The following is a 20,686-nucleotide window of genomic DNA, read 5'->3' as shown; positions in this document are numbered from 1 at the left end:
CGTGCTTTTACTGATGATTAACACAATACAATACTCTACTGCTAATTCTGTAATAAGAAAACTTTCAGGAATGATCTCTTCTTAACTGTTTTCACTATGGCTATTTAAACATTTTAAGCAACCATCAAAGAAATAAGTGCTAAAAACATTTTATGCACACAGCAAGGGAAAAAAATGACTTGATAATAATTACGTGTTCACTCATGTTTGACGTCACTGCCATGCTTCCTCCTTCAAACCTGGAAGGAGGAAGAATGGGAGTGATGTGAAACGCGAGTGAAGCGTATTGGCTATATGTGGCGACAATGGTAAGTTGACCCCCCCCCCCCCCCCCCCTCTGCCATGGCCAGCAAGTTGTACTCATAATTTTGATTATGAGCGGCGGAGCTATGCATAGCTCAACTCTATTCTGTACTTATTCTGTTCACTTATGACCCTGACGTGGAACTAAACTCAGAACTTATTCAACCCTCTAAAAGATTAGCCACAGCATAATAACCTTTATGGGACAAAAAAAACCTTTATTACATTTTATGAAAACCCTAATCCTGAAGTTTTAACTTGTATTTACTTTTCATGGTGCTGCACTAAAAGGGTTACACCTAATTGTTTACTGTATGAGGAGACAGTGGAGAGAGAACTCCCAGCAGAGCTCCTGCAGTCTATTCACATCTACTGATAAGAACTAATCGGACAGTTTGATCTGGTTAAACAAGCACAGAGTAGTGAATGTCTTCAGCAACTATATGTGGAATAAAGACTTTTTATTGGGTGATGTGCAAGAGTTCAGGTACCCTTTAACTTATATCTCTGAAGCAACTTGATAAGAAATGTAGCCCTGTTTAAAAAGATTGGACAAACCTCTTTAAATGTTGGGTACATTTTTGATGTAAACAATATATAAAAAAGGAAAATAAACATACAATTTAAAGAATAATATATAAAAAATAAGTCAACCTTTAACCACATGACCACCAGAGCAATTTTCACCTTTCAGTGCTCCTTCCATTCATTCCTCTATAACTTTATCATTACTTATCGTAATGAAATAAACTATATCTTTTCACCACCAATTAGCCTTTCTTTAGGTGGGACATTATGCCAAGAATTAATTTATTCTAACGGTGTTTTATGGGAAAATAGGAAAAAATGTGGGGAAAAAAATCATTATTTTTCAGTTTTCGGCCATTATAGTTTTTAAATAATGCATGCTACTGCAATTAAAATCCATGAAATGTATTTGCCCATTTGTCCCGGGTATTGCACCGTTTAAATTATGTCCCTATCACAATGTTTGGCACCAATATTTTATTTGGAAATAAAGGTGCATTTTTTTTCAGTTTTGCGTTCATCCCTAATTACAAGCCCATAGTTTATAAAGCAACAGTGTTATACCCTCTTGACATAAATATTTAAAGAGTTCAGTCCCTAAGGTAACTATTTATGTATTTTTTTTATTGCAATTTTTTTTTATCACTAAAAAAATTAGGGAAGTGTGGGAGGTAATGAGTTAATTTATAATGTAAAAACTAGGTATTTATATATGAAAAATGTTTTTGGGTGTATTTTTACTATTTGGCCATAGTAATTTTTTGTTCATGCGACCTGTAAGCGTAGGAAGTACGTAGGAAGTTCAGTGACGCTGGGAAACTGTTTTTTTTTTTCACAATGATTGCGCTGCTTCTCATAGAAGCAGCCGATCATTGCTGGGGGGCTTAGATCAAGGAACGGGAAAGTTTTTTTCCCGTTCATTGATCTCCGGGCAAGTGGGCGGCGGCGTGCAGGAGCGTGGGAGCGCTCACACGAGCAAGTGAGAGTGCGGACAGCGGCGGGCGGTACATGTTACTACGCCCCTGGTGGGCAAGTGGTTAATGGTAGCTTATTAGATAAATCCAAAAACTGCAATAGCACCCAGGTCTCTTGTAGTCCACAGGAGGAACTACAGTATATTGATAATAAGTGGTGAGTGGAGACTCTGCAAATGATCCCCTTTCTTTGATGAACATCGAAGTACTGCGCCTCATGCCATGTACCGTATTTATGGAGTGCAAACCCTGTGCGTTTGCACTGAAGCAGCCATTTATTCCACACTGTGATTTGGCTTAATAAGCAGAATTAATGGAAAGTGCTTGGTTTTTCATGCATATATTATCTTTAATAATTAATTGTCAAAACAAAGCTTGAAGTAATTGAGGCCAACAGACTGTTTATGTAAATGCACTTTTGACCAATAGCTGATAAATATTTCAAACCTTATAAATAATAATTGGTGGTACTAGAGAGCAAATCATCTGATAAGTATGCATTGCCAATGAACCCTCTGCTGGTTTCCGTCATACCTCAAGTAACCCTGAGTTTTGCTAAAGCTTAGTAAATCTACAAAATAAATGAAGTATAGATGTCTACAGTTACCTCAATGTTAATTTGATTGGCTTTGAAATCACTGCCAGAGCCTTGACATTTATATATTAAGCTCCTCCTCCACCTCTGTCTCCCAAGTCTCAGTTTTGCTCAGTTAGCTCATTACAGTCATTGTCCAATGTGAGCTCATAAGAGCTGTGTTACCGGTTTCAGAAAGTGTATGGAGAATTTCCAAAAATAGTTCTAGCTCTTCTCCCCTAGCTCCTGCACAAGGTGATTAAGTCATGTGAGCCAACATTTATAAAGCAAAATATCTGTTGTTACCTTAAAATACTGGGACCAGCTGTTCAAAAACACCTTATATGCCCTGTTTCCCTGTAAATAAGACCTGCTCTGAAAATAAGTCCTAGCATGATATTGAAACAGGTCCTACCCCATAGACCCATATTAATCCATCCCATACACTGATGAGGATCAACTAATCCAAAACAGTCTGTATGCATGTTGGATTAGTTTGTCTCTGTAATAGTAACAAGCTGACACATCATTGCATTTCAGCAGTTCTGGAGGTGTGCTCTGCTTTCAGGGACAACAGAGAGATGATGTACATATTCTATTCAGCAGTGATGCACTGTGGACACCCCAGAGTTCACTCCAACCTGAATAATTGCAAATAACTTCTATTTAGAGAAGGCAAACTTCTGTTTTGCTTGGCATTTTAGTAAAGAGGCTTTGAGGTCTCTTTCAATCCCTTACTCACTCCTAGGAGTTCTGGTTCACCATGAGCTTGCTGGACAATCTGTAACTCTCTTCACAAGAAGGTAATATATAGCAATGGTCAATGAGATCCTGCTGTGGTAGAATTCATATGGTTTATTTTCCAGCTGCATACATTTTCTTACAAATTTTGCATAATCATGCATCAACTTGGAATGATTTGCCTCTCATTGACCATTCCTAGTTATGGACAAGCACAAATAATTAGATTCATTCCCAGTAATAATCTGAGGATCATTGCTGAATATAATAAAAATAAAGCAATCCTCTGCAGCCATCCAACTACAACTCCATTTCCCCCAAAACACGTGGCACCATCTAAAATGTAAATAAAAACATGATTCAATGATCTGCAAATCATGTAAAACCTATAATACATAACAAAGACAACATAGAAAACTGATATACATATATATATCTACGCCAAGGACTTATAGTGCTCCAAAAAGCTGCCAAAAGTAAAAAGTCCTCAGATAGACTTCCTTAACAATCCTTTTTCACAATACTTCAGCGCTGATGGGCATCAATATTTCAATCCACCACCACACCCTTCAAAGTGCAGGCTTACCAAGCGGATGAGAGACCCAGATTATAAGGTCTAAACGTTTGTGGTAATCGGCCAGCGATCACTACTTCTCCATAATATATGATCCAGTTCTTTTTTCATAAATCATCACGGTTGTCCTCAGTATAAAACCATAAAATAGATCTAAGTGTACTCCGTTTTCTTAAAACCAACAGCTTTTATAATAATATAAGGTGCCGTTCCCACACCAACCACTCGTGGGCCTACGAGTGGTTGGTGTGGGAACGGCACCTTATATTATTCGAAACGCGCTTGTATACTGCGGGTCCCTTTCAAAAGGACCCGGATGTGAGTATCTTTTTGTGATCTGTTTATGATGTTTTGAGCAATAAAAGCTGTTGGTTTTAAGAAAACGGAGTACACTTAGATCTATTTTATGGTTTTATACTGAGGACAACCGTGATGATTTATGAAGAAAGAACTGGATCATATATTATGGAGAAGTAGTGATCGCTGGCTGATTACCACAAACGTTTAGACCTTATAATCTGGGTCTCTCATCCGCTTGGTAAGCCTGCACTTTGAAGGGTGTGGTGGTGGATTGAAATATTGATGCCCATCAGAGCTGAAGTATTGTGAAAAAGGATAGAAAACTGATACATTTAAAAAATGGCATGCTAATTTTGAATGTAATGCCAGCAATATTTTCCAGCAATATTTTTCCAATAATGTTTGTACAGGGGCAATAGAAGGCTGGAAAAGTTGTATATTGCTCAAAATAAACAACTGAAATTTAAAAAGGATAAAACTCTGACATGACATTAAAAATGTGTTTTCCTACTTTTTTATTACCAATAAAGTCACCATATTTGCTTTTGTGTACAACTATTATTGTCTGCTTACAAATGACTAGCTCCCAAAGGACAGTTTTTCTGCTCTGAAAGCTGCCATTTCATTTCATTGCATAGCTGCTGTATTTGTATATTAAAATCTATCTAGTGTTCACTTCTCAGCTCTCTGCTTCTACAGCAGAAAAGGCTGATTTTCAGAACAGACAGGAATATACACTAATTGTAGCAGACAATGGAATGTAAACAAAAAATAATGTTATCACCTCTTCGGATGTGGCAGCAAGCTTTCTACTGAAGAAGAAAAAGTTGTGTTTGTTTGAATGCTGTTCTGCTACAAATTTTTTGTGGTAGTAAATTTTATGCTGTAAATAATCTTTTAGAGCAAAGAAGAAATGCTATATTTCATACTTCTTAAAGATAATGGGCAACAGGTCAGTAACAGGATAGTGTATAAGAAGTACATTGAAGAGAAGCAGAGTCTCTCACATGTAAAGATGGGGGTTGGCTTATGAGTGATGCCGTCCTCCATTTGTGGTGATAGATGTCTGAGAAGTGTGGCAGTGAATACTTAGGTATATACACCAAAAAAGCATCCATCTAGGCTATCATAATAAATCATTAGCAAACCACCAATTGAAAAAATAATGAATTACTTTTATTAGGGACTTGTCCCAGTAACCCAGGCTTTCTCAACCAGGGTTCCCTGGAACCCCAGGATTCCTTGAGGACTCTGCAGGGGTTCCTTGGCATTTTACCCCATCGTGGGGGAAGTATAATAGAGCACACTATAATAGGTGGTACTGTAACAAGAAGCACTAAATTGGGGGTCAGGAGACAGTATAATGAGTGGCAGTGTAATAGGATATAGTGAAATTAGCAGCCTAACCTATTTAAAGACCATGCCTCCTAAAAAATAAATGTAGGGGTTCCTCGAGACCAAAAAATTGTTTGCAGGGGTTCCTTGAGATCCAAAAGTTATTTACAGGGTTCCTCCAAGGTAAAAAGGTTGAGAAAGGCTGCAGTAACCAATAAAACCATTTAAAAACATGCAATGCACAGATTGGTCAACATGGGACTATGTGAATAATATGTATCATTACAATAAACAATTGCATCTGCAAGTACCGGCTTCAATAATAATGCAGGCTAAATAAACAATCAACGTGTCTTCCGGAATTATAAGTTATAAATAAATTCCGGAAGACACGTCGATTGTTTATTTAGCCTGCATTATTATTGAAGCCGGTACTTGCAGATGCAATTGTTTATTGTAATGATACATATTATTCACATGGTCCCATGTTGACCAATCTGTGCATTGTATGTTTTTAAATGGTTTTATTGGTTACTGGGACACGTCCCTAATAAAAGTAATTCATTATTTTTTCAATTGGCAGTTTGCTAATGATTTATTATAATAGCCTAGATCAGGGGTCTCAAACTCGCGGCCCATTTGCGGCCCTCGATACAATATTTTGTGGCCCTCGCCGGCAAAAGCTTCCTTATAGTTCGCTTCAGTTGCTTGCAAGTAATCCGCCGCATCCCCGCCGCTAAACGAGGGCTGCAGAGCCACTAAATCGCCCGAGGGGCAATCCGCCGGCATTTCCTGGAAGGGGCAGAGCTTTCAGCTTCAGCTCTGCCCCTCCTGACGTTAATCGCCGCCTCTCCCCGCCCCTCTCTGTGAAGGGAGAGTGAGAGGGGCGGGCAGAGGCGGCGATGCGCCGCGATTGTGAAATTCCTTATGCGACCCAGCCTCATCCTGACTTTGCCTCCTGCGGCCCCCCAGGTAAATTGAGTTTGAGACCCCTGGCCTAGATGGATGCTTTTTTGGTGTGTATACAAAGTAACAGGTCCATGGCCCTTGCTCTTTTTTTGGGCATATTGCTCTCTCATTTTTTTTGGCAATGAATAGTTAGATATGACTGCTTTCTACATAAACTAGTTCTAATGATGAGACACAACTCCTAAGAAAGTCCTAAATTGCTATGAATGGTGCATTGCTTGATTTGTGTTATTAAACCTTACATCAGTATACCGTGCCAGGCTGTATTTACAACAATATTTATTAGACTGTCCCTGATGATGTGCGTTGTTTTACCAGCATACCGTAAATAAACTTTGGCACCTTATAACTTGATTGGGGGTTGATGGCTTGGAAACTTGGACTGCCTATTCTTGCTCACTAAGACCCTACTTTGCACACTTTCTTATTGGTTTTTGCATCTGACACACTAACTAGAAGGTTCCTATGGACTTCTGTCTGCAAATGAATTTCTTACTAGAGTGTTGCTTAGCAATACATATTATATCTGATATTATAGTGCAATAATATGCTCAGCAGCTTTTGAGGAGAGCAGCAGTGTGACTGAGGACTTACTTGTCATTTGAGGCCATACATGATTCTGGTGACTGATCTGACCTATTAACAACACAATGTGGAGTTTGTGACAATTGCATAAAAGTCATTGTATATAGATTGGTCATCTCTTAACCGAGGACTATGGAACATTATCACCCATGCAGACATGCAGAGACTGCTACAGTCATTTTTTTTTTATAATATAGGCAAATGTTATGCATGCTTGAAAGAGTGGAGTTGTATGTGTTGATAAAGCGGTCTATCTTGGCCACAGCACTTTTTTTTTAATGAGTTGATGAATTTAAAAACAGGGCAACACAGCTTTATAACCAGAGTACTTAAATATTACTTTTGTGTAAATGAAACAGGGCTTTCGCATCTAAAATTTTAGACCTACTGCAACCTCTTTGGCATTTAAAATTTTGATCTTAACATCTTGAAAACATGACCAGAAGCTCGTTAATCAAATTCAGGTTCTATGGGCCGGGTTGCTGCTGCTGCTGCTGCTTCAGAAGTGTAACTACAAAAAATGGGGTCCCCATTTAAAAGTTCGGGCCCATCACAACAACCACCTACACCCATGGTGACCCACCTACAGCCCATCTTTCAAGGGTCATGTAGCAAATATGTTTACCATGACTGCCCCACTATAATAACACCTGCTCTGGTGATGAGACCCCTGTCATATGTGGAAGAGCATAGGGTTGAGCTGCAGGGGCTGATCTCAGTAGTTATGCCTTTGTACTGCTTGTATTTCATCATCTTGCTGTTCAAACTGTAAGGGGTATGGACTGACTGAATCTCTCTGACAACACTGCAACCTGTAGCCCTGACAGTCTGTAGTACTGAAGGTGTCTCCTGTACAAAGCACTATTAGGTGATTTATGCGGTATTAGCTAAAAAAACATAGACAAAAAAATCAACTGATAGCCTGCACTGATGCAGGAAAAGACGTATGCCTGTAAGTGGGGCATTAACAATGTGCATTAACAGTAATAATAAGTCCAATAAAAGCACCTTTTATCGGGTTGTTTAATCTCCTGTCTCTTCTTTCCACAGAGAGCAATCCGAGTGCGTAGCCATTCTATGGAAACCATGGTGGGAAACCAGAAGAAGCATCAATCTGGTGGGATAACTGGAAGTCTGAGTGGCGGGATTGTGCACACAACTGCTGAGATGACAAAGACCACCTTCTCCGTAAGGCCTGGACATTTTACCGTTTTATGTTACTATGCTTTTATTAAATGTTTTACTCATCATTTGTTTGAGCCTAGTGGTGTAGCATGCATAAAGTAGGGTGAATTGACAATACCCATACATATTTGGGCAAACCTGCTGAATTTATCACGCCAAAAAAGTAACTTACCACCCCAAAAGTACTTGTACAGTTGATCCTCGGTTATCCGGCTCAGATGGGGATCTACTGATGCTGAAGAAGTGTGCTTTCTGGTTGCTTGAGACTCAATGTTAAAAATAGCTAATACAGTACCATACCCTACTGTATATACTGTACATACCATGAACCTTGTATTAAATGTGGAAATATAGTAATTGAAAGTATATTAACCTTGGGGGAGCCATGAAAACCAGTCTTTAAGCAAAGCAGAATCCACAAACAACCTAAAAAGTTGACCTTCACCAGTTGGTTGAGACTGCTGGTTAGTTGAGTTCTGGATAACCAGGACTCTGCTGTACTAGTTACTTCCTTGTTATCCCTGACCCTTCCAGTCTTCCTGATCCTTCCCTGCAGTCTTCAAAGCTTGCTTCTGATTCATCCAAAGTGCCCTCACCAGGGACTGTTATCCCCCTCCTGCCTTCCCTACAGCAGATTTCTGGTGTGCACTGTGTGTGCCTGTCTGGATGTATGAGAAATGTACCCCTTCTAGTAAAAGGATGAACAGGTTCCACTTTGGAAAACCTCTAGTTGAAATCACATGCTGTTATCTCAGATTGAGACTACTAGAGTATACAAAGCTGTCTATGCACTGTAAGGCCGTTGATTCATTGGTGAGGCTAAACATTAGGGGTGGTCAATGAGTCCTATCATGAAAAATTGTAAAATTTAAGACACATACATATAAAATATACATTTCTCCCAGAGTAAAATGCCACGTACAGTAGGTATTAAAAAGCTGACAGATCTGACAGATTTTGAACTATCTGCTCATGAGGGGTCCTCAGTATTTTCTTTAATCTTTACAAAAGAAATCCTTGGAAAGGATCTACACAAAGAAGTTAGCCAGCTTCCCTAATCATTTGCACACTATTTTGGCAGTTGGATTGAGCAACTGTAGTTCAGTTAGTGCTTTTGTACATAAAAAAGTAACTGTGAATGCCCTATGAGGAGATGGACTAGTCCAAAACCTGACAGATCTGTCAGTTTTTTGCTATCTACTGTAAGTGACAATAACACAGGAAATAAGTAATTTTTAGTACATTTTACTCTGGGAGAAATGTACATTTATAGATATGTATTTAAAAAAATTACAATTTTCTGTTCTAGTTGCCTTTTTAGTTTTTAGAAGCCTTATGTACATTAGAATTCTATGAAGTTACATTTTGCAGTGTGTATACCGGTATTTCCCAAGCTTTTTCCTTTCACTCTAACAAAATAATTTTGTTTCTTTACAATTGTGTTAAAGAACATTGATTGTCCTCACTTAATGTCTTGTTCTCTCGCTTGTAAATGTGTTTTACAGCCTCCCGCCGTAGTGACTAAGACGCAATCTAAAAGCCCAATAAAACGCAGATCAGGTCTCTTCCCCCGACTGCACACAGGAACGGAAGCTCAGCCCGAGAGCCGAGCTCGCTGGTAAAAACAATATTTATTGCGGAGAAATCCAATGATCTGAGTTGTGACTCCATGTTCATTCTGTCATTACGTTGGCCAAATAGCAGCTAGAGAACAAAGGCTGGAATTGTATTCTGAAGGGCTTTGTTTGCTCAAAAATTAGCCACATAAAGCTAAGTATTTTGGATTGAAAGTTTACTGTCGTCGGTTGATTATCTTCACTTTGATGTGCCCCGAGTACAGTGATGATGTCATTGTCACAGCAATTTGTAAACATCTTCAATCCAGCAGGAAAGATGTTATTGCACAGGCATCTGGGAGCCTTTGAAGATACCTCCATGGGCAAATTATGACTGTTTCTGTACAGAATAACAGCAGGGAAGATAATCTAACTGACCTTTACCACTACAGTAACCAAAATACCGAATTCATACTGCACTGATCCTCTGTGAAATATACTTTTAAATAATTATTCAGGACAGTGGTGTAGCTAGATATTAAGGATATTGTGGGCCCCATAGCAAAACATGAATGGGGTCCTCAGATGTAGGCACTATTTAGCAATGCCACCTGCCCCTACCCTATGGATGTAAGTTGATTGGGCAATTTTCATGCAATCAACACTACACATAGATCATGGGCACTGAGACAATGTCAGTGGGTGGAGGAACACAAGAAAGTAATTAGTGAATACATTAAGTACTACTTGGGCCCCCTCTGCTCCAGTGCCCCATAACAGCTGCTATGGCTATTGCTACGCCCCTGATACAGGATTATGCACCACCATGACCATATTTGGGCTCAATGCCCAACCAAATCCAAAAAAGGAACAAGGCGAATTTGACAGCCATCAGGTTGATACGTGGATATATAAATGGCACTTACAAGCAAAGCAGTAGACACAGACCAGAACAGTAGTTTCACAGACCTTTTTGGACTGAGCCATTGGGTGGGTGAATCAGGAGTGACCAGGAGACACACAAAGGGGCACATGCAAAAAGGTCTGGTAAAGTTGCCATGGGCCTGGAGCTCATGGCAGTTTTACCATTAATCACATTAAGGGCCCGTTTCCACTACCTAGTGATGCCACATCGCATCACTTCCCCCGCTGGCCGCATCACTTCCGCATCTCCCGATGCGGAAGTTAATTGAGGAGATGGGACGCGGCTGTGGGCGGATTCGGCCGTGTGAGAATCTGCAGCATGCTGCAGATTCTCGCATCGCGCCGCACCGCTCCACACAACATGCACGCAGTGGAAACTCTTCCATTGCCGTGCATATGTTCCAGCACACCTGCGGTGCGATGTGGCTATGTAGCCGCATCGCACCGCTCCTTGTGGAAACAAATCAAAAAAGTAGCATGCATTGCAATTAGCGCAACCTGTGTTACCTAGGTAATGCAAGCCTTGTTAGGGTAACGTGTCTATGCCCTGCGCATGACAACTTTAATGCACTTTGGTTTATATGCCCCTTTAGGAAATGCAATAGATGACATACTACATTTCCCTGTATTACAGTTGAAACCATGAGCTTAATTCACAAGGCAGCACCAACTGTGAGGAATGGATTTGTGTATGATTATTTTTCACCAGTAAAAGTTTATGTTTGTAAGTCAAAGTTGTGTTCTTAGTATAGATTCCATCTTGCTCTTTTCTTTGACATTTCCAAATGTTAGATACTTTCCATGAAAAGGGTAACCTTGCAAAGGGTAGGAAACTCCTATTCTCATGCCAAATCAACTGGTCAGTGCCTGTCACTGTCATCACTCCTTAAAGAGGAACGCCAGTGAAAATAATGTAATAAAAAAAAGTGCTTCATTTTTACAATAATTATGTATAAATGATTTAGTCAGTGATTGCCCATTGTAAAATCTTTTAAATTCCTGATTTACATTCTGACATTTATTACATGGTGCCATTTTTACTGTTGGTAGGTGATGTAGCTGCTGCATGCTTTTTTGGCAGTTGGAAACATCTGTAAACAGCTATTTCCCACAATGCAACTAGGTTCACAGACAGGAAACTGCCAGGAGTACCATGGTCCTCATAGTTTCTTGTGGGAGGGGTTTCACCACAATATCAGTCATGCAGCGCCCCCTGATGGTCTGTTTGTGAAAAGGAATCGATTTTACATGTAAAAGGGGGTATCAGCTACTGATTGGGATAAAGTTCAATTCTTGGTCGGAATTTCTCTTTAACTGGCAATAGCGTCATCTAACAATGTGCACAACTGCAGTGTGTGAGACAATACACTACACTAGTAACACTAGTAATTCTACTCTGCTGTATATAACAATCCTCTAGTAATAATTTAAAGCAAGCCATTTCAATCAATGTTTGAACAGCAGAAGATAAAGTCGATGTATTTTGGTTTTCTCTGTGGAAACATTGCTTTTACAATTTTCCTTGCACTCTTTGCATTTATTATGTGTGTTATATTTGTGTACTAAAGTGAAATGGCTATCAGTATAATAAACCGAACACACATACACACATTCAATGAATGACTTGTGCTTCCATAATAGTTTAAAGTAAGAAAAAAGGTTAGTGTTTTTAAGCCTTACCCTAAGGTACTGTAGGCTGAGCAATTGGAAGTAGCAAACAGCATCTCCATATCCCTTATCCTAGGGTGATAGCTAACTACAGTTGTAAAGCTGTGCCACCTGTACCCATCATCACTTTCTATATTCAAAAGGATCATGGCCAGTGGCATAGCTAGAGAGCTATGATAAATCTTTATGGATTACTAATATATTACATTTATGTATTTACATATATACTTCTATATTACACTTTATGGATAATAGTTCCTTGATACAATCTACCAAAATGGCTTCCAGCTTTTCAAGGACAGCCACTGTGTAAGAGAGATGTCCGGATAAGCAGAGAAAAAAGAATGGGTTGTTCAGGATTAGCGCCCATCAAAGCAAATCACAGAGGTGATCATTACCACTACAGCACCAAGAAAGAGCTAATGCCGCCTGTATGAGCCCCTCTGGTCCACAGTTCCTTGAGTTATGTGAAGAGGCTGCTACTTCCTCAAATGATAACTTTATTTGGGACTTACGTATTATCCCGTCTGGAAAGTTTGGCAGCTCTTTTGTTAACGTTCTGTTTGATCCCCTAGCCAGATCTAACAATTTTTGGAAAACTGAAAGTCCCGGCTTTCCTTTGCACTGGGTTCCGAGTCAATGCGATGCCCCATTCCCAAGTTACGAGGGGCTTGGAGCACGGGTGTCCCCTGCACTTTGCTGCAGAGAGCACAGTGGAATTGGGTCTCCTGCCCATGCCAGTAAGACAGAGAGGACACGAGGGTGCATAGCTGTGCTGCTCCTTAATCTGTAATGAGAGATCATGACACTTGACATAAGTTTTGAAGACACCGATTTATGCTGCGAAAGAAGAAGGCCTACCGGATGTGCTACTTATTATCATGTCGGGTTCGTCCTGAACTTCTGTAATTGCACTTTCTGCAGCCAAGTTCAGGGGACACCCCTCCTTCAAAACCTCATAACTTGGGAACTGAGCATCATGCCGACTTGGGTGCAACAGAAATCTGGGACTTTCAGCTTTCCAAAAATGGTCAGATCTTCCTGGGGGAGCAAACAGAACTTTAGCAAAAAGCTGCCAAACTTTCCAGATGGGATAGTATGTAAGTACCCATTATTCAAGTAGACACAAGCTAACGTTTTGGGACACAAAAGCCCCTTCGTAAGGGCAAATGAGTCTGAAAAATGTGTGTAAACTGAAAAAATAAGGGACCTTTACCAGTACACTTGCCAGCAAGCGATGTGGTCCATCTGGACTGCAACACACTGGTGTGCACCGACAGATCAGATATGATGCTGCTGTTGCAGATTCTGTGTCTCGAAATGTTGGCTTGTGTCTGCTGGAATAAAGTCTCTCATTTGACGAAGTGCCAGTCTCTGCATATTACTTGTGGATTGATTAGGTGGTACTGTCAATCCACCCGAAAACTTGGACTAGAGCACTCCACTCACCAATATTTGGCTTATACCAAGGGTTTTTGGGTTGTACCTTATTGCTTTGGTCTGGGGTTTCTGGTGTGGACTCAGCACCCTCCATTGCTACGCCACTAATCCTACAGTACAATAATGGATGCAGAGCCTGGGCAGAGGAGAGGAAGAGACATTACAGAATACAATCAGATTGTCACATCTTTATACAGGGGGCCCTAGGTATTATTCTTATGCTAGAGTCCTCTGCTGGCTTTGTCTATGAGGAATGTAAAATGTTGACAACTACCTAATATGCTACTATGTTTGTTTTTCTCTTTGAAGTGATAGCATGTCCACACTGCAGAAGATTTCAGACTCTGCCCACACATCACAAGACATGAAATCTGAGACCTCCTCAAATCCCAGTTCTCCTGAGATATGCCCCAACAAAGAAAGGTAATGAGAGTGAAAATTGTATTCAAGCAACAGCAGACCCCTGATGTGCTATGAGAATGCATCTGGTGGTGACATGTATATTGTATGACAGCATGCCCTCTTCATATTTGTGTTATATTATCTTTTGGTAGATATGACTGGTGAATAACAGTGTACTGTGCATGTCTTTGTATTAGTATATGTAAAAATAGGCTTCTGAGGGGGTAATTGATTCTGTATCTATCACTGCCTTCAGTGCCCACATTTTCTGAGTGTGAACTCCACGCATTACATTGCGTTTAGCATGAAGTGTTAGAGTGCATTTGTAATGGTCCTGAGTGGTAGAGAAAGTCTATGCTTTGTTGTAGTAATAATGCAGGTGTCACATCTATGTCCTCCTCTATTCCTGCGAGCCTCCATGCTGTTTTTGTGTTTCCATGGCAGCACCAGTGTGGTTCTAATTTACTAAGACATCTCCAGAGATCTCTAGACTACTGCAGTGGAGACTTTACAAGGAAATCACCGCACCTGGACTAGATTGATTAAAGATGAGCTGCTGATAAAACACTAGTTCACCCCTTTGGATTGTTTTCATTGTCAGAAAGGGGGACTATGCCATGATTTGTATTTGCACATGCATCTGTGCATATCTAACGTCACTCTGAAATGTATGGAAGAGCATTCAGTAGATCTAAACAGCCAGAGGCTGGCAAACTAATGCTGGGAATACACGGGTAGATAGTTTCCTAACAATCAAGCCGCTGATGGCTCGATTGATAATTTCCAACAGGTCTGATCAGCGAGGCGCTCGATTCCCCGCTTGATACCCGCGGGCGGACAATGAGAAGAAAACGAGCGGAAGATAAGGAGCGCCCGCGGGGACGAGCGAGGATCGATCCAGGCGCCGGCGGGGACCAGCGGGGATGCGCCGGGATCGAGCCAGCATAAATCTGACCGTGTATTCCCAGCATAAATCTTTGCAGATTGATGGTACCTTATCAGGTGATATAAAATGCACAGTAGCATGCACAAGTAATTCATTGCACACAGTTGGATCTTGATAAAATCATTGTGACGCCCAGTCGGCCAAAACGCGATTGCGGTCGCTTTGCGACACAAATCGTTAAACCAAGATCTGATGTGCAGTATCCCTCTGCTTAGGAACAGCTGGGAAATCTGTCTTAGCTGAAATGACAGCCTGGGGTGAAGGTGTTAATTAGCTTGGACATATTCCCTGTGGAAGGCCCAATTTCCCTTTTGGCTCTGGGAACCAGGTGACACTTAGCTGATCTCATGGAGATGTTAATTAACCAAAGGATGCCTAGGTGCAGCCAAGCAGGCTACGAATCCACGGGAGGTCTGGACACTCTGCTCTCTGCTAAAGATCAAAGGAAAGTCAGCTGTTAGCAGCTAGAACACAACCTCAGTCTCATGGCATAATCCATAACTTCCCAGATCTGTAATATTTCTGGGGTTCCTGAGATGGCCGCTTCACCAAACATGGGGGAAGTGTAGCATGAGCCCCGGTGCTGGTTCTGAGGAAGTTTCAGAACCTTCGGAGGTAAGGACTGCCAGCTAGGCAGTTTAAAAGTGCCCTGATGATACCACAGGGGTCCCACCCCTCATGTCTGGTATCAGGGCGCTGGGTAAATCGAGACAGACCTGAAAATGTTAATAAATCTGCCCTGACCTGTACGGTTCTGTGAGATAGAGCCCATATATGGGTAGATATGATTTCTAGCCCCAGTACAAGGGGAGGGCTCATCTCATCTTTGAAGGGGGTGTATGGCTCCCCGCCCTCACTCCCTCCTACTGAAGCAGGGGCATAAGAATGGCTGAGGACCCAAACTCAGTGTCCTCCACACTGAACCATCTTGCACTCATCAGATGCCAGCTTGAGGATATGCTGGCATCCACCTGGTCTGAACTCTGAACTCTGGACTTTGAAACCAAGAACTTTATGATTCTTCCCACAATAAGGACATCTTTCCAGGAACTAAGTATTTTTCTCCCTTCTTTTATTTTTCATACTGGCTATTACTGTCTTAATAATTGTGATTTTTAATAATTGTCTGTATATATTAATTATTTATATTGCGTGAATAAACGACTTTCTCCAAGTCATTCACTTTCCGCTACCCTGCTTATCAGCACACACAGAAATGATCCCGGGTCTCTGAAGATACGCTACTGTTTGTTTGTTGTTGGCTAGACAGAATATCGTGTGTTTAACCGTTTTATTCGCAGGATTAGTCAGTCAGTTAGTGGGCCCCACGGTCCCATAGTAACCGCGGTGGTGGCAGTTTACTCTGAACCAGTAGGTGACGTTGTAATTACCCGTGTCTCACAGGCTCCCTTCGGAGTTGTCTGCGGCTAATTCTTAACGGTTCCTGCGCATTGACTGCGACCAGAGTTCGCACGATCTGTGCGCTGGCACCGTTTAGAAGGCTAAGTGCGGTCAGCCACGAGGGCCCTTGTGACAGTGTTAGGCAGCGGTTGGGACCTGTGTTGTGCTGAAAGTATCTACGATAGCGCTAGCGCTATCGAGAAACGAACTAATTCGTTGGTGTAGCTGGAAGGCAATATATTTTTTATATATACAGAGAGACTGTGTAGCCAGTACCCCTCCCCAAAAGTTTTATTTTATTTGGCATGGAAATGTCCGGGAACTACAAGAAAATGGGCCTGGCGGACCTGCAAAATCTTTGCCAAGAGAGAGGCATTGAGGTCGGCCGCAAGAAACAACAGGACCTGGTAACGGAATTGTTTCAATGGGATACCCAGCAACTGCGGGAGCCGGGAGTGTCCGCTGAAGTGGATACCAGCCCATCTGACAATCGAGGGGAACCAGAGACTGAGACTCCTGACCGTACAGAGGTTGTGCATCCTGAGGGCCCTGCATCAACAGTTACGCCGGAGAATGTCAGTGTGGACCCCAATCCCAGAGTTTCTGAAAGTACTCGCCTGGAACCGGCCAGTACTGGACTGTCCGCTTGTACTGATCCGCTAATGCAGCAGGCGTTACAAAAGCTGATGGACACTGACCTGGACAAGTACCTGCAGTACATGCGTGAAGAGCGCCAAATGCGGGAGGAACGGGAGCGGCAAGCTGCTGCTGCTGCTGAACGCCACGCGGAGAGGGATGCCGCTGAGCGAGAACGGGAGCGCCAATCTGCAGAGGCGCGGGAGAAACGACAACATGAGCTCAACATGGCAAAGGTTCAACAGGCCAGCCGGAGTTCACCGCCCAGCCTCCCTGCGGAAGGAGCTGCACCACCCGTAAGTGCAAAATTTAAATTTGCTAATATTGAAAAAGACACAGACATTGACTTGTTTTTACGGTCTTTTGAAAAAGCATGCCGTCAGTATCGTCTGTCCCAAGACCAGTGGGCCAGACATCTGACACCTTTGCTGCGCTACAAAGCGCTTGATGCCTTCGCAGAATTGCCTGCGGAGAAGGATAATGATTATGCTGCTATAAAAGACGCTATCATTACTAAGTACCAGCTGACGCCAGAAGCCTATCGGAAAAAGTTCAGGGCCTGGCAGAAAAAGCCTTCTGATTCGTACCGAGATGTGGCCAGCAGCTTGCTCACCACACTCCGCCAGTGGACACTAGGCCTCACCAAAGGGTCTTATGATGTCCTGGAGGACTTGATAGTCCTGGAACAATTTCTGAACATTTGCCCTGCTGATGTACGCCAGTTTGTGCTAGAACGCAGGCCGGCTTCAACAACTGTCGCTGCAGACCTTGCTGAGACTTTTGCAACTACCCGGGTGGCTGATACCCGCAGAACTGTCCCATCCAGCTGGAGAGGAGGTCAGCCCAATACCTCGGCAGACCCTCCTGCCCCTGTGAGCCGTCCGCCACAGAGGCCACCCAGCGCAGCTGCTGCACCCAGGCCTGCAGCCTCTGGAGAGGTCACCTGTCACTACTGCCACAAGACGGGACACATGAAGTTCACCTGTCCGGAGCGGAGGCAGACCACCCCAGCACCTGGACCACCCGCACCTCGCCCGCGGCAGACACCCATCGCCAGTGTACCCCAACCAGGAGCCGCATCCAACCTGATGTTTGCCAAGGGGGCAGGGAACTCCCCCATCACAAGTAATCACCAGCTGGTTACGGTGAATGACCAGCTTGTCACTGGTTTCCGTGACACCGGAGCAGATGTCACTCTGGTGCGTGCACACCTTGTCCCCGCAGAGGCCATCATTCCTGACCAGTACCTCACCCTCACTGGAGTGGGGGGCACTCTTTCTCACATTCCCCAAGCTCGGGTGTCCATCGACTGGGGGGTGGGGGTCCACGAGAAGGTTGTTGGGATCCTGGACCAACTGCCGGTCCCTGTTTTGCTGGGGACCGACTTGGGCACGCTGGTGTCGTACTATGAACCTGCACCAAGCCCTGTGGAATGCCAGGACAGAGACGGACTCTCTGCCCACACCCAGGTACTTTGCACCCAGGGGCAAGAACAGGGGGGAGGTGGGTTGAACGTGCCCAGTTCACGGGTACCTGTGTTTGATGTACCAACTGTCTGTGATGGAAATGTTCCTGTTACTGTTATTAATGCTTGTGACAATGATGTGGGTAATGCCAATATGTGCCATTCTGAAGGGATACCTGTGCTAGCGGTAAAACGCAGCCATACTGCACAGAACCTGAGCTCAGAACAGGTGGAGGAGGTTCCGGCCTCCTCCCCCTCCTCTGACCACAGGGATGGTACCCTTCAGCCCCTAACCTCATACGCCACGGGCCAGCTGGCTGAGAGTGAGAGTGCTGCATTTGTGCAAGCACTCCAGACTGACCCTAACCTCGAGGCCCTCAGAAAACAGGCTTCTGAGCCCCTCGCAGACGATGCTACGTTCAAGGTATACTGGGAAGGTGGGAAGTTGTACAGTGAGCCTGTACACCCCACCGAAGGTGAAATGGGGATGGGTACCAAGTTGCTTGTGGTACCTAGTGCCTTCCGGGGGCATGTGCTGAAGTCCGCACATGACATTCCCCTGGCCGGGCACTTGGGGATCCACAGGACACTTGATCGTATCCGGGGACATTTCTACTGGCCTCAAATGCGGATAGATGTGACGAACTACTGCCGCTCATGTACCATTTGCCAAAAGGTAAAAAGGGCTGGGAATCCCCGCAAAGCTCCCTTCCAATCATAGGTGAGCCCTTTCACAGAGTGGCAGTCGACATAATTGGACCGTTGCCCACTCCCAGCAGCAGTGGCAAAAGGTACATCCTGACGGTGGTGGATTACGCCACCCGCTATCCTGAGGCCATGGCACTTTCCTCCCTGAGGGCGGACAAGGTAGCCGACGCGCTACTTAACATTTTCTCCCGAGTCGGGTTCGCTGCGGAGATGCTCTCTGATCAGGGAACCCAGTTTATGTCCGGACTCATGGAGGCCCTGTGCAAAAAGATACAGATGACGCACATTGTCTCCAGTCCCTACCACCCGCAGACCAATGGACTGTGTGAAAGGTTCAACGGGTCGCTGAAGCAAATGCTGACCAAGTTTGTTGAGTCGCAAGGTGGGGACTGGGAACGATACCTGCCTCATCTGTTGTTTGCATACAGGGAGGTGCCGCAGGAATCTACCGGGTTCTCCCCGTTCGAGCTCCTGTATGGTAGGAATGTCTGAGGACCCCTACAATTGATGCGGGAGACGTGGGAGGGCAAGGGGGACCCCACAGATGTCTCTGTAGTTGATTACGTTCTCAGGTTCAGGGACAAGATGGAGTCCCTCACAGAAATGGTAACGGAAAACATGGCCCAGGCTCAGGCCAAACAAAAACTCTGGTATGACCGCACTGCTGGAGAGAGGTCATTTGAAGTAGGTGACAAAGTGTATGCCCTTCTTCCAGTGAGGCAGAACAAGCTGCAAGCGGCCTGGGAGGGACCCTACACTATAGTGCAACGGTTAAACCCTCTGACATATCTGGTGAACATGGGAGGCAGGAAACAGAAAAGCTTTCATGTCAACATGCTGAAGGCCCACCATGACAGGACCAAGTATGTGCTGCCAGTGTGCAGCCGGTTAGAGCAGGGAGAGGCAGACCCCCTGTTAGACCTGCTGGCTGACGTACGAGATGTGGACAGCGACCTAAGCGTCAACCCACAACTCTCCTCATCCCAGCAAGAGCAGTTGCAGGAGGTGCTGGGTCCGTACCAGCACACCTTCTCCGGTGTCCCGGGGCGGACAAGTCTGGCAGTGCATAGGGTAGATACGGGCACCCATCCCCCCATCAGGCAATCCGCTTACCGCGTCTCCCCTGAGGTGCAAGCGGACATGCAGAAAGAGGTGAGGGAGATGCTGGAGCTAGGGGTGGTTCAAAAGTCCTGTAGTGCCTGGGCAGCCCCTGTTGTCCTGGTCCCCAAGAAGGACCAGACAACTCGGTTCTGCGTGGACTACAGGAAGTTGAACGCCATCACCACTACAGACGCCTACCCCATGCCTCGCATCGATGAGTTGTTGGATACGCTGGCGTCCGCCAGGTACCTATCAATCATGGATCTGAGCCGGGGGTACTGGCAGATACCACTTGCACCTGACGCGAGGCAGAAGTCGGCCTTCATCACCCCTTTTGGCCTCTTCGAGTTCACGATGATGCCCTTTGGGAT

At 43.8% G+C, this 20,686-nt stretch overlaps 1 protein-coding gene across 13 annotated transcripts in view; it reads left to right on the top strand.

Annotated features, from left to right (window-relative positions):
- The window catches only part of RAP1GAP2 (RAP1 GTPase activating protein 2), an 863,455-nt gene that overhangs the window by 779,583 nt on the left and 63,186 nt on the right, over positions 1–20,686 (top strand). For all 13 annotated transcript variants that reach the window (XM_068270219.1, XM_068270220.1, XM_068270217.1 and 10 more), the window contains 3 exons: positions 7,934–8,071; positions 9,574–9,686; positions 13,966–14,079. In XM_068270219.1, the coding sequence (XP_068126320.1) occupies positions 7,934–8,071; positions 9,574–9,686; positions 13,966–14,079 (365 nt within the window). The remainder of the gene's footprint in view (positions 1–7,933; positions 8,072–9,573; positions 9,687–13,965; positions 14,080–20,686) is intronic.

This window comes from Hyperolius riggenbachi, chromosome 2 (genome assembly GCF_040937935.1).
Source record: "Hyperolius riggenbachi isolate aHypRig1 chromosome 2, aHypRig1.pri, whole genome shotgun sequence".
NCBI classification, from domain to species: Eukaryota; Metazoa; Chordata; class Amphibia; order Anura; family Hyperoliidae; genus Hyperolius; species Hyperolius riggenbachi.
The sequence above is the reverse complement of the archived record's forward strand: the minus strand, read 5'-3'. Positions and strand labels throughout refer to the sequence as shown.